This window comes from Anser anser (assembly GCF_964211835.1).
Source record: "Anser anser genome assembly, chromosome: Z".
Lineage (NCBI taxonomy): Eukaryota > Metazoa > Chordata > Aves > Anseriformes > Anatidae > Anser > Anser anser.
This window is the reverse complement of record NC_139723.1, coordinates 66,419,942-66,432,419: the sequence shown is the minus strand read 5'-3', so window position 1 is coordinate 66,432,419 and position 12,478 is coordinate 66,419,942. Positions and strand designations below refer to the sequence as shown.

The 12,478-nt window shown below is 40.9% G+C and overlaps 1 protein-coding gene across 7 annotated transcripts in view; it reads left to right on the top strand.

Moving 5' to 3' along the window:
- The window catches only part of IPO11 (importin 11), a 108,949-nt gene that overhangs the window by 4,493 nt on the left and 91,978 nt on the right, over positions 1 to 12,478 (top strand). For all 7 annotated transcript variants that reach the window (XM_083817378.1, XM_083817379.1, XM_083817381.1 and 4 more), the window contains 3 exons: positions 4,101 to 4,183; positions 4,472 to 4,615; positions 7,374 to 7,474. In XM_083817378.1, coding sequence (XP_083673504.1) covers positions 4,478 to 4,615; positions 7,374 to 7,474 — 239 coding nt within the window. In that variant the 5' untranslated portion in view covers positions 4,101 to 4,183; positions 4,472 to 4,477. The remainder of the gene's footprint in view (positions 1 to 4,100; positions 4,184 to 4,471; positions 4,616 to 7,373; positions 7,475 to 12,478) is intronic.

Sequence of the window (12,478 nt, the reverse complement as noted above, 5' to 3'; positions counted from 1 at the left end):
AGTAAAAGTTGTGTTCTGGGAGGATCCACTAACACCTGAGATAAGAGCTGATGCCCTAATTGTGTTGATCATCTTTACAGAGTGCATGCAGAGGATAGGATTTCTGTTGAAAATAAAGTTGGTTTTGGGAAAGGAATATCAAGAGAGACTTTTGAATCAGAATTGAATTTGTCTGTTAAAACCAGAGCCTGTAATGGCTTGATGCCATTGCTGGAAGTCCTGTGTTCCTCCAACGTCCTGTAGCCTCTTCTGGTGTCTGCTGAACAGTGTGCTCAGGTGACTTGACACACTAACCTTGCAAAACACCAAAAAAAAACCTGAAAAACAACTTTTGGTTCTCCGGATGATTGTTGAGTTCAGCCGGCTTACCAAAAGTGAGGATGAGAGATGGTGAAAGGAAGGGAGTGGAAAGACAAAAACAGCAGGAAAGGGAGCTGGGGGGAGTGGTGGAAAGGGAAGTATATGTCTCCCTTTTGGGACCAGTTTTTAAGTTGGCTCTGTTTTAATATATGTTTGTTTGAAGTATTTCTTTATGAGGCAGAAGCAAAAGAAGATTGATAGACCGCATTGGTTCCCAGGATTTTTTTTTCCTTTTAGGAATTACTTGTAGTTGAAAGTTCACTAGCTTAAAGGAATGCTGAAGTCATCTTGAAGGCATGTTTTTTTTTTTTTCCCTGTATCTGAATTTGGTAATTTATTTAAATTTTTTAAGATTTAAGGGAAAAGTACTTTTCTAGTGTTAAGATTGATTTTTATGAGAAAAAGACATGCTGCTAATACCACAGTTTTCCATTTCACTGAAAAGGGACGTCCCTAAACATGCGTACTCATTCATTCTTAGGGTACTGTTAGGCATCTTAATATAGATCTTGGATCTCCTAATAGCTGTCAGTGTTTGTTTATTAAACCTGCAGTTGGATGAACGCTTCCAGCTGGCATAAACCAGTACTGCTGCTGAAGAAGCACCTGCTTGCTGTTCTGCCTGCTCTTTTATGCCTAGCACCCTTAGTTGCATGGCAGTGTGGTGTGGAAATGATATGGGAGCTTGATGCAAGTAAAAATCTATGCATTTTCCTCATCCTTCTCCAGCATCCAGCATTTAAGGGGTGCAGGGGTAAGCATAGGGTGGTACTCTTTACTTTAGTAATCGTAGCTTTTTATATAAGCATACCTTATTTGTAATTAGCTTAAGCTGCAAAGTTTAATTTTATCTCGTATTTCGCTTGCGACAGCCTCATCCAATGTTGTGTGAGGGATATCGTCTACATGGGGTCAAAAACCAACGGTGTAAATTTGTGGAAGAACTGGGGGCTGTTAAATTCAAACGGCCTGCTTCTAGGAAGTCCTTGAACCACAGTCTTCTGGAGGATGGGAGACTATTTTTCAGAAATATCACTGAAAGGTTGTCCTATTCCGGTGTTCTCACTTGGGCATCCAGTATGGTCTTTGTCAGAGACAGAATGATGGGTTAAATTATTTTTTGTTCTGACCTGCTGAGGTTATTCTTCTAGGAGTGAGCCCCATTTTTTTTTTAAGTGAAAATACAGACTTCTCGAAGAATGAGAAGCATTATCAAAAAAGAAACTTTGCAAATACTTTATGACTTTTTTTGTCATCTTTAGATCTGTCAGCTAATTATTTTGAAATCACAAAATGAAAAACGTCCTTACAGGTTTTTGTTTGTATTACACTAACTTCAATAAGCAAGTTATCTAATGAGAGCTGTTCTTGATGAATCATGTGAAACTCTAGTAGCAGCACTATTCCCTGGGAGAAGAGACAAAAAAAACCCCTCCTTTTCTGCATTGGATTCGAATGTAGCTGAGAAACAGTTTTGTTTACCAAACATGATGTTAGTTTTTTAGTGAAAAATCAGTTTTTACACAGAAGTTCATTAATGATTTTTTTTCCATGTCCTTGCAATGGATATTTACAGCAAGTATCTGGATATGTGCCACAGAATTGCTGTTGATACATGCAGTTTTCCTGTGTAAATCATTCTTTGAAGAACATGGTTCATCAATAGGCTTAAAATAAACTTATTTGGAGTTTAAGAAATTATGTAACATTTTGCTTAGGCACGTACACACTGCAAGCCTGTTAACTTTCAGAAGTTGTCTTTTTGGTTTTCACCTCACAATTAAAACTAATGTTCAGCTATTTTTTTAGTTGATTAGGTGCTCCAAAATTATACTTTATCAGATTCTGATGGCTGGTGTAAGATGAGAATGTATTTCTGTTGGAAAGCAGATAGTTTGACTTTTAAGTGGAAATATTTGAAATCACTTCAAGTATGAATTATAGTTTTGATCTTGTAGGAATTGATATGTTTTCGTCTTTTGTGCAAGCTCTACATCTACTTCTTAGGACGTTTTACCCCCATTTACTTATTTTCCTCTATTCGTTTCCCTCACTACCTTTCTTTTAGGTTCTCTGAAATTCTATTAGCTATAATAGACATACTTTAGCACTACAGTGTTTATACCAGAAAAATCTGAATGTATCTTTTACTGCTGCTTTGCTTGTGTGTCTGTTTTACTCAAGTACTTTGTGCTGTGCGATATAAAGTTCCTGGTGTGATCCATGTGAGTTAACCCAGTGTTTTTATGTGCTGTCATTGTCTTGCTGCTTCCTGGTTAATTTTGACTGTGCAGTGATGCAGACAGACAGCATAAGGTACTCAAGATACCAAAATATCCCCTGAAAGGGAGAAAAATAAACGATATAGCAGCTAAATATGTCATCTTACTGTCGTGCCTATAAGATTATTTACAGGTTTATGATTTCATTATTACTTTTGATGGAAAAATGAACCTAGCAGGACTTTTAGTATAACACCCAAGTCTTACCTTGACATTGTTTCTTTGTTCTGTGCAAACCAGTCCCAGCTCGATTTTACAGTGTGCATCAGGGTCTTGGTCCCATGGAAATTGATGGCTTTCTAAGAAGCAAGCTAAGAATTTGAATGTTTAAAGTTATGTGAAGCTCTCATAATCTCAGGAAATCTTTAGAGAGTCTGTGAGCTGATAAAGGTTTAAATGATACAAGTAATTAAGAAGAAATAGAAGGTAAATTGTTTTTGTAGGGCAGTTAAGGCAGAGACATAAAAAGATATATCACATGGCAAGTATAAAACAGAAGATTCCTTGCTTCTTTTCAATTACTGCTGTAAAGAGAGATGTTTTAGTGGTTAGTATTTTTGAAAGTACGCTAAGGTTTGTTTTTTCAACCCTAAAACCTTTAAATTTTTTGTCCTTTTTCATTAAGGAAGATTGGAGACATACATATATTGTGAATTCATAGATTTTTTCCATTTAATATTGCAGGGCTATTTCTGGAATAACAAATCTTTAATCTTATTTTTTGTTTTGGTGTTGGGGTGGTTTCTGTTTTTTCAAAAGAAAATTTTACACCTGCATCAGAATAAGGTTTGATTTCTCTGGCATTTTTACTATCACCATAACAATTTTCTGCCTCTTTTTTTTTTTTTTTTGGTGAAATTGGAATGATAAAGTTTTTTTCAGTTTTGAACAAATTTTCACACCTCTTTGTAGTAGAGAAATAAACTGTGATTGGTTCTTTATTTGGAGAACTTAAGTATAGAAATATTTTAACATGTTTCTGTATTACAATAAGTTTACATAGGTTATAAATGGAGGTTTTTGTAGACAGAAAACCAGTTCTGTTAATTGTCAGGTTTTGTAGTTGTTTTTGTATATGTTTCTCTTCAATTTGTTTTAATTCTTTTCCTACAGTCATTCTCTTCTCTGTGTCATTTGGAGGGCAATGTTTTGGTTTGTCTTTATAGATCATAAGAATGTATTTATATCGGAAATTACGCAGTTGGCACTCTAAATTCATCTGATTATCATGTGATGCTAAACAGATAATAAATACAAATATGTTGAGGAAAATTCAATTTCATTGAGAACTCTAATTGAACAGGATTCCACAAATCATCCTTTAAAGTAGATATAAACTGTCTATATATACTTGAATCACAGAATATAACTATCAGAAATGGATCAGTTTTTCTTTTGAGGAAAAACTATTTTGAAAATAAAGAACTGTTAATACTCTGCATCTTTTTCCTGTTTTAGTTAACCCCATGGTGTTGCCTGCTTGGAGCTGAAGTTTATTGTGACTTCGAGTTTTGCTGTGTCTGCTGTGCTTCACAGGAGAGGTAACCAGTTTAAAATCAAAATATTTTCCATAATTCCTCAAATCTAGTAAATGTACTTGTAGTGACAGACTTCACGTTTGCTTTTTGCTCTGGAGGATTTTCTGAAAGCAGAATAGTTTAATCACTTCTGTACCTTGATACTGCGTGTGAGTCAGTGTGATGTTACCATACACAGTGTAGTCTAATGAAAAGTTAGTGGGGTTTGTTTAGATAAAATGCATGGAAATTACTTGTCTGTATTTGCTGTCTTCTTTTAAGTGTTTTTTATTCCTTTTAAAATGTTCTCAGACTTTCATGGATCTCAACAGTGCAAGTACTATTGTTTTGCAAGTCTTGACGCAAGCTACTAGTCAAGATACTGCAGTACTGAAACCAGCTGAGGAACAACTGAAGCAGTGGGAGACGCAGCCAGGTTTTTATTCAGTCTTGTTGGTAAGATACAGTGCAAAAGTGTTATTACTTACATTGTGAGTAAATTTGAATGTGACTTTTTTAGAATGCTGTTGAACAGTAATGTTTAGCTGAGGGAGGCTTTTAGTTGTCAAGGCCCAGCTGCTGCTATCTGTACAGTATGCCATGCTAAGCATTGCTGTCACTGTCTCAAAGCAGATTCTTTTCCCAGTTGTTTACAAAAAGGAGGAAATCCATCTTCTAGCATCATGATTGATTGGGCCTCTAGTGCTAAACCTGTTGTTGTCCTCTTGCGAACTGTAGATAACAGAAGGCCATTGCCAAAGAAATTGCCTCTACCACCCCAGGAGGTGGTGACAGTTGTATATGCCGAGGAAATACACCTTTTCTTTATTGTGGAGGTGGTGCATTGTGTCGGTTTTTGTAGAAGAAAAGCTCCCCGTGCTTTTCAGTGTACTGAGTTTGATTCCCAGGTTGGATTGGTTTCCTTATCAGTAGAGAGGGACTTCCAGGGAGATTACCAGACTGGCTGGTAGTAAGGTTCCCGACATGGAAAAGATGAAAACTTGTGAAGGTTCCACTGCTGTTGATGAAACAGATGCATTAGCATGTTGCAAGGTGATAGAAACATCTTCTGAGAAGGAGGCCCAACAGTTTCAGAGAAGACACTCAGAATTTAACAGTGTTGTTCTTGTATTCCTTTGTGTATGTGTTTATGTGAACTATACAGTCTTAAAAAACATGCAGATAAACTGCTTTTTCTGCAAACATCTGCCTTCAGTGGACACAATGACACAGAGTTGTATGGTGACGTTCTGTTCTCTGCAGACCCCCTTGTTTGAAAAGTTGAAGCAAGTCAGGATTTAGGAAGAGAGATTGAGCTGCCAAATTCAGTTTTACCTGCTGCTTGGTGTTTCGGTAGTGACAAACAATCTTGAAAGAAAACAGCAGAAATTGCCTCTGACTTAGAATTCTTTGTTTTCTGAGCATTACAGCTGTACAGCTCATGTGGTGGACACGATGAATACTCACAACTGTAATTGAAGTTGGTGGGAGTTTTAGATATAATGGCTAATAACTGAGGCGTTTAAAAGGATCAAATCCTGTTAATTCTATTAATGTGATCAAGTAGACCTGTTTGGGGACACATGAGACTTTCTTCAAGTGTGAAATATAAACAGTAATCTTCCAAACCAAATATAAGTGGAGAATCTCTACTTTGTTTAACTTGATTACGGGAATCCGACTGTCTGAAGGAGAAGGTAGCTGGTACCTTCTTAGTGGAGCAGAAAATGAGGTCTTGAGGGGTGAAGCAGGTGGTTGTAAATGGAGAGTTGGTAAGACAGCTAATCCCTATGGGATAGGGGAGTAATCTAAGTACTTAACGTCAGATATCTCTTATGGGATGATCAAGACAGAAAACCGTAATTCACAGTGAAACCCATCTGTGAATCTATAACCTTAGTACCCAGTGGAGATGTTAATATTTATTTCTATGCTTCTTGTGAAGGTGTTATGTACCTCTCTTGAAGAACAGAGATGAAAAGTCAGAGTTAGAATGTTTGTTTTGAAAAGCAACCTTTGTCCTTTACCAGTTGTATGAGTTTGTGGTGTTCTTGTAGCTGTAATGCTGTCACAGAAATTACAACCTTTTTGGTATTTTTCTAAAGCTTGCTAGTTTCGAACTGATACCTTTGTTAGCATGTAAGTGTTTGCTTTGTAGTGATTGGGGTTTGTGGCTTTTTTGGTGTGTTGCTTGATGATCTTAGGTTTCTATAGTCCTCAGCTCTTTGAAGAGTGTATTTTTAATTGCATCAAACCTGGCATCCAATTGTAGCAGAATCTTCTAACCTGAAACCTTGTGTTTTAGTAGAGTTCTGAAGCTAACTAATTCAAGTGCACTATAAAATAAGACCACTGAGCTTATGCCAGTTTATTCCCCAAAGAAGAGTAATGTCTCTCACCCTCAAGACGAAACCATCTAGTGTAGTCACCCTTTTCTTAAGGGGATGGTGGACACAGCTGTAAAGCAGCAGGAGAGCTGCTATCCAGAGTAGTACCTGTATTAAGTTTCAATAGCCATCATTTATTTCAGCTTTTCCCAGTTGGTTAATTTTACAACGGCACCATATAAAATAATACCTGTATGTGTGTATATGCATTTGTGTGTATATGTATGTATTGTGTTTGTGAATATATGTGTATATATAAGTATATACACAGATACCTACATATCTCTAGCAGCAGAAGCTAATTTTCAAGAATAAGCATAGGCAAGTTTGAGAGTTGCTCTCCTAGCAGGTCACTGTTTTCCTGTCTACCATATTGGTAGTGAGGAAGGTTCTTTGCGTGGGTCAAGATAATGAAGAAATTTCTTGAAAGATTTTGGAAATCTGTGTGATACAGAATACTGTTTTTCCTGCAGCCAGAATCCATCTGTTTTGTTAAAAAAAAAAAATGTAATAACTGGTTGATGCTAGTAGTTATTGCTGTTATATTCCCTGCTCAGCCAGACAAGATTAGAATTATCTTTACACTATATATTGGTCTTATTTTTTGTAAATTATTAGACCTAGTGCTAAGCACTTCTGTGATCTTTTAAAAGTAGTTTTTAACATGTTATTTCACTTGCCTGTCAAATGCTGACTGTGCATTTTGGTTATATACAACTGTATATACAGAGGTAGGTGTATTTATACATATGCCAGTGCATATGTTTATACAACTTCTATCCTGTGAGTGTCATGCTGAATAACTTTTAACTTATTTTTTTAAACAGAACATCTTCACAAATCATACCCTGGATGTGAATGTCAGATGGTTAGCTGTGCTGTACTTTAAAAATGGAATTGATCGCTATTGGAGACGAGTTGCGCCACAGTAAGTTCTAGTTTTCTTGCACTTAACTTACAATAGGTTTTGTTACACTTAGCCAACTGGAAACAGTATGTTTCTTGGCTGATAGCAGCAGCTTTGGAATTGACGGTGGAATTGATAGAACATCTCAATATTGGGGATCATTAATGAATCAGTCTGTGTTCATATTACTTCTTACAACTCATAGAGAGGGCTCATAGAGAGAGCTTTAAACTAGGTAAGAAGGGGGACGGGGCTCAAACAAGGCTTGTTGGAGCTGTGCCGGGGGAAACAATGGCTAGGCCGGGGAAGAAGGCGATGGCCCAGCTGAAGTGCATCTACACTAATGCACGCAGCATGGGTAACAAACAGGAGGAGCTGGAAGCCATTGTGCAGCAGGCAGGCTACGACTTGGTTGCCATCACGGAGACGTGGTGGGACCGCTCCCACAACTGGAGTGCTGCAATGCCTGGCTATCGGCTCTTCAGGAGGGACAGGCAGAACAGAGGGGGTGGTGGCGTGGCTCTCTACATTAGAGAATCTTTTGATGTTGTGGAACTCCAGGCTGGGAATGATAAGGTTGAATCCCTGTGGGTTAGGATCCGCGGGAAGGCCGGCAAGGCTAGCATCCTGGTGGGGGTCTGTTATAGACCGCCGAACCAGGATGAGGAGACGGATGAGGAGTTTTATAGGCAACTGACAGAAGTTGCAAAATCGTCGGCGCTTGTCCTCGTGGGGGACTTCAACTTCCCGGACATATCCTGGAAACACAACACGGCACAGAGAAAGCAGTCTAGGAGGTTTCTGGAGAGCGTGGGAGATAGCTTCCTGACGCAGCTGGTCAGTGAACCTACCAGGGGTGGTGCCCCGCTAGACCTTCTCTTCACAAACAGAGAAGGACTGGTGGGAGATGTGGTGGTCGGAAGCTGTCTGGGGCAGAGTGACCATGAAATGGTAGAGTTCTCTATTCTTGGCGAGGCCAGGAAGGGGACCAGTAAAACTGCTGTCTTGGACTTCCGGAGGGCTGACTTTGAGCTGCTCAGGACGCTGGTTGGCCGAGTCCCTTGGGAGGCGGTTCTGAAGGGCAGAGGAGTCCAGGAAGGCTGGGCGCTCCTCAAGAAGGAAATCGTGATGGCACAGGAGCGGTCCGTCCCCACGTGCCCAAAGATGAGCCGGCGTGGAAGAAGACCGGCCTGGCTCAACAGAGAGTTGCGGCTGGAGCTTAGCAGAAAAAAGAGGGTTTATAATCTTTGGAAAAAAGGGCGGGCCACTGAGGAGGACTACAAGGATGTAGCGAGGCTGTGCAGGGAGAAAATTAGAAAGGCCAAAGCTCATCTGGAGCTCAATCTGGCTACTGCCGTTAAAGACAACAAAAAATCCTTTTACAAATACATCAACGCGAAACGGAGGACTAGGGAGAATCTCCATCCTTTACTGGATGCGAGGGGAAACCTAGTTACTAAGGATGAGGAAAAGGCTGAGGTGCTTAATGCCGCCTTTGCCTCAGTCTTTAGCGGCAATACCGGTTGTTCTCCGGACACCCAGTGCCCTGAGCTGGTGGAAGGGGATGGGGAGCAGGATGTGGCCTTCGCTATCCATGAGGAAATGGTTGGCGACCTGCTACGGAGCTTGGATGTGCGCAAGTCGATGGGGCTGGATGGGATCCACCCAAGGGTACTGAGAGAACTGGCGGAGGAGCTGGCCGAGCCGCTTTCCATCATTTATCGGCAGTCCTGGCTATCGGGGGAGGTCCCGGTTGACTGGCGGCTAGCCAATGTGACGCCCATCTATAAGAAGGGCCGGAGGGCAGACCCGGGGAACTATAGGCCTGTCAGTTTGACCTCAGTGCCGGGGAAGCTCATGGAGCAGATTATCTTGAGGGTCATCACGCGGCACTTGCAGGGCAAGCAGGCGATCAGGCCCAGTCAGCATGGGTTTATGAAAGGCAGGTCCTGCTTGACGAACCTGATCTCCTTCTATGACCAAGTGACGCGCTTGGTGGATGAGGGGAAGGCTGTGGACGTGGTCTACCTTGACCTCAGTAAGGCTTTTGACACCGTTCCCCACAACATTCTCCTCAAGAAACTGGCTGCTCGGGGCTTGGACTGGCGTACGCTTCGCTGGGTTAGAAACTGGCTGGATGGCCGGGCCCAGAGAGTTGTGGTGAATGGAGTCAAATCTGGTTGGAGGCCGGTCACTAGTGGAGTCCCCCAGGGCTCGGTACTGGGGCCGGTCCTCTTTAATATCTTTATTGATGATCTGGATGAGGGCGTCCAGTGCACCCTCAGTAAGTTTGCAGATGACACCAAGCTAAGTGCGTGTGTCGATCTGCTCGAGGGCAGGAAGGCTCTGCAGGAGGATCTGGATAGGCTGGAGCGATGGGCTGAGGTCAACTGCATGAAGTTCAACAAGGCCAAGTGCCGGGTCCTGCACCTGGGCTGCAACAACCCCAAGCAGAGCTACAGGCTGGGAGATGAGTGGCTGGAAAGCTGCCTGGCCGAGAAGGACCTGGGAGTATTGGTGGATAGTCGGCTGAATATGAGCCAGCAGTGTGCTCAGGTGGCCAAGAAGGCCAACGGCATCCTGGCCTGTATAAGAAACAGTGTGGCCAGCAGGTCGAGGGAAGTGATTGTGCCCCTGTACTCGGCTCTGGTGAGGCCGCACCTCGAGTACTGTGTTCAGTTCTGGGCCCCTCGCTACAGGAAGGACATGGACGTGCTCGAGCGAGTCCAGAGAAGGGTGACCAAGCTTGTGAGGGGTCTGGAGAACAAGTCTTACGAGGAGCGGCTGAGGGAGCTGGGCTTGTTCAGCCTGGAGAAGAGGAGGCTCAGGGGCGACCTCATCGCTCTCTACAGTTACCTGAAAGGAGGCTGTAGAGAGGTGGGGGTTGGTCTATTCTCCCACGTGCCTAGTGACAGGACGAGGGGGAATGGGCTAAAGTTGCGACAGGGGAGTTTTAGGTTGGATGTTAGGAAGTACTTCTTTACCGAAAGGGTTATTAAGCATTGGAACGGGCTGCCCAGGGAGGTGGTGGAGTCACCATCCCTGGAGGTCTTTAAAAGACGTTTAGATGTAGAGCTTAGGGATATGGTTTAGTGGAGTACTTAGTGTTAGGTCGGAGGTTGGACTCGATGATCTTGAGGTCTCTTCCAACCTAGAGAAATCTGTGAATCTGTGAACTGTTCATATTTTTACTCTCAAACTGAGTTACGAGTTTTATTTCATAGATGCCAGATTTTGAAGCGACGTAAGTTTTATGAAGTTATGACCTAGATAGATTATTAGATGTGACAGGTAGGAGGCTTCTTGGAGAGGTTATTTGAGACACATTAATTCAGAATTCTTATCGAATATATAGAATCATAGAATGGTTTGGGTTCCAACCACCTTGCCTTGGGCAGGGACACTTCCCACTAGGCCAGGTTGCCCAGAGCCCCATCCAGCCTGGCCTTGAGCACTTCTAGGGATGGGACATCCACAGCTCCTCTGCACAACCTGTGCCAGTGCCTCACCACCCTCTGAGTAAAGAACTTTTTCCTGATGTCTTATCTAAATCTACCCTTTTTTAGTTTGATGCCATTTCCCCTTGTTCCTTTTATATGAGAAAGAGGCAATAGCTGTCATGATAGAAAGTTCTGGTCCTCTTTTTTGTTGTTCTGATAATGCATGATAAAAAGTTCTCCAAAGAAACTAAAAATCTAGCCAGTATTCGTGAGCATTTACTTAAAAGTTAAGAATGCCATTATAATTTGTGGTAACTACAGAGCTATATACTTGTCACTGCTCTGTGTGTGAGTTATTTTCTTTTTCCTTTAAAAGTAGATGTAATTTAAAAAACGGTTTCAATTTTCCTTAGTTTTACAGGAGCTATGACAGACCTGGAATTGTTACGTCTGGCTTTTAGATGCTAATGATATCGATAGGTGGAACATCAGTGTCAGGTTGTGTAGGGTGTAAACTGGAATTTCAGGTCCAGTTTTTATGGAGTATAACTGTAAACTAAAAAGAAAAACTAAAACTCAGAAAGTATGGCATGGTTTCCATAATGTTTTGTGAGGTAGTTTAGTGTAGTTTGCCTTGTACTGTAAGCTTTTTTGAAGACCCACCAAGTTTATGTGTCAGTAAGAGGGAAAAGTAGTGAAATTCTGTACCTACAGGGCATTTCAAATAGTGTGGTATTCCATTATTACGTGAAGCACTGGAACTTTTGCATAGGTGGATTAGTATATGATTGAAAAACGTATGCAAGCAGATTCTCTTTTTTGAGAGGAAAATACTGTCTTGGGCATGGTTAAAATTACAAGATAATGCTGTTTACATTACTGCTGCTTACTTAACAAGTATTAGTCAAACCAGTTAAAATACATTGTTCCAATGTGTTATTTTTTTTGGATAGATATTAGTAGCACTGGCGTAAAAGTCAGTGATTAATTTCCTGCAGAAGTAATGACTGCAGTCTTTTTAGTGTGAGGTAAAAAATGAGTAACAGTCTTTCAACATGCTTTTACTGTTGCAAATGTAATGTAATAAAAAAAAAATAAAATCACTGGTTACTATTAAAGATTGCATGGAGTAAATCCATGTTAGATTTTCATACTGCCCATTTTTAACCCTATTCTAATTGTCTTTCTCAATTTCTTCTGTGGGACATCTTGCCAGTATTTTGTGCTAACACAGATCAGTTTTCTTTTTGTTGAATATGTTGAAATCATTTTGAGAAATACTGTTCTTAGTGGCAGTTCCTCAGTCGTTCTTTGAAACAGTTGTGTTTTGGATACCATGATTTTTGGAGGTTACATTCAACAGGTTGCATTTTTTCTTTTGTCCTTGTATAATTCTCATCTTTCACTTCATCTCTCAGATCAGCAGCTGTCACTTGTCCATACATGGTAGTACGTCGAAGCTTGCTCTGATCTTTCTAGACTGTTTGGTTGAAAAAATTGTACTATTGACACTTCGGCCATTTGCCAAATTTGAAATTTGGTGCGTAGATTGAAGAACTGTGAGAACTGAAAGAGTTCTTGCAGA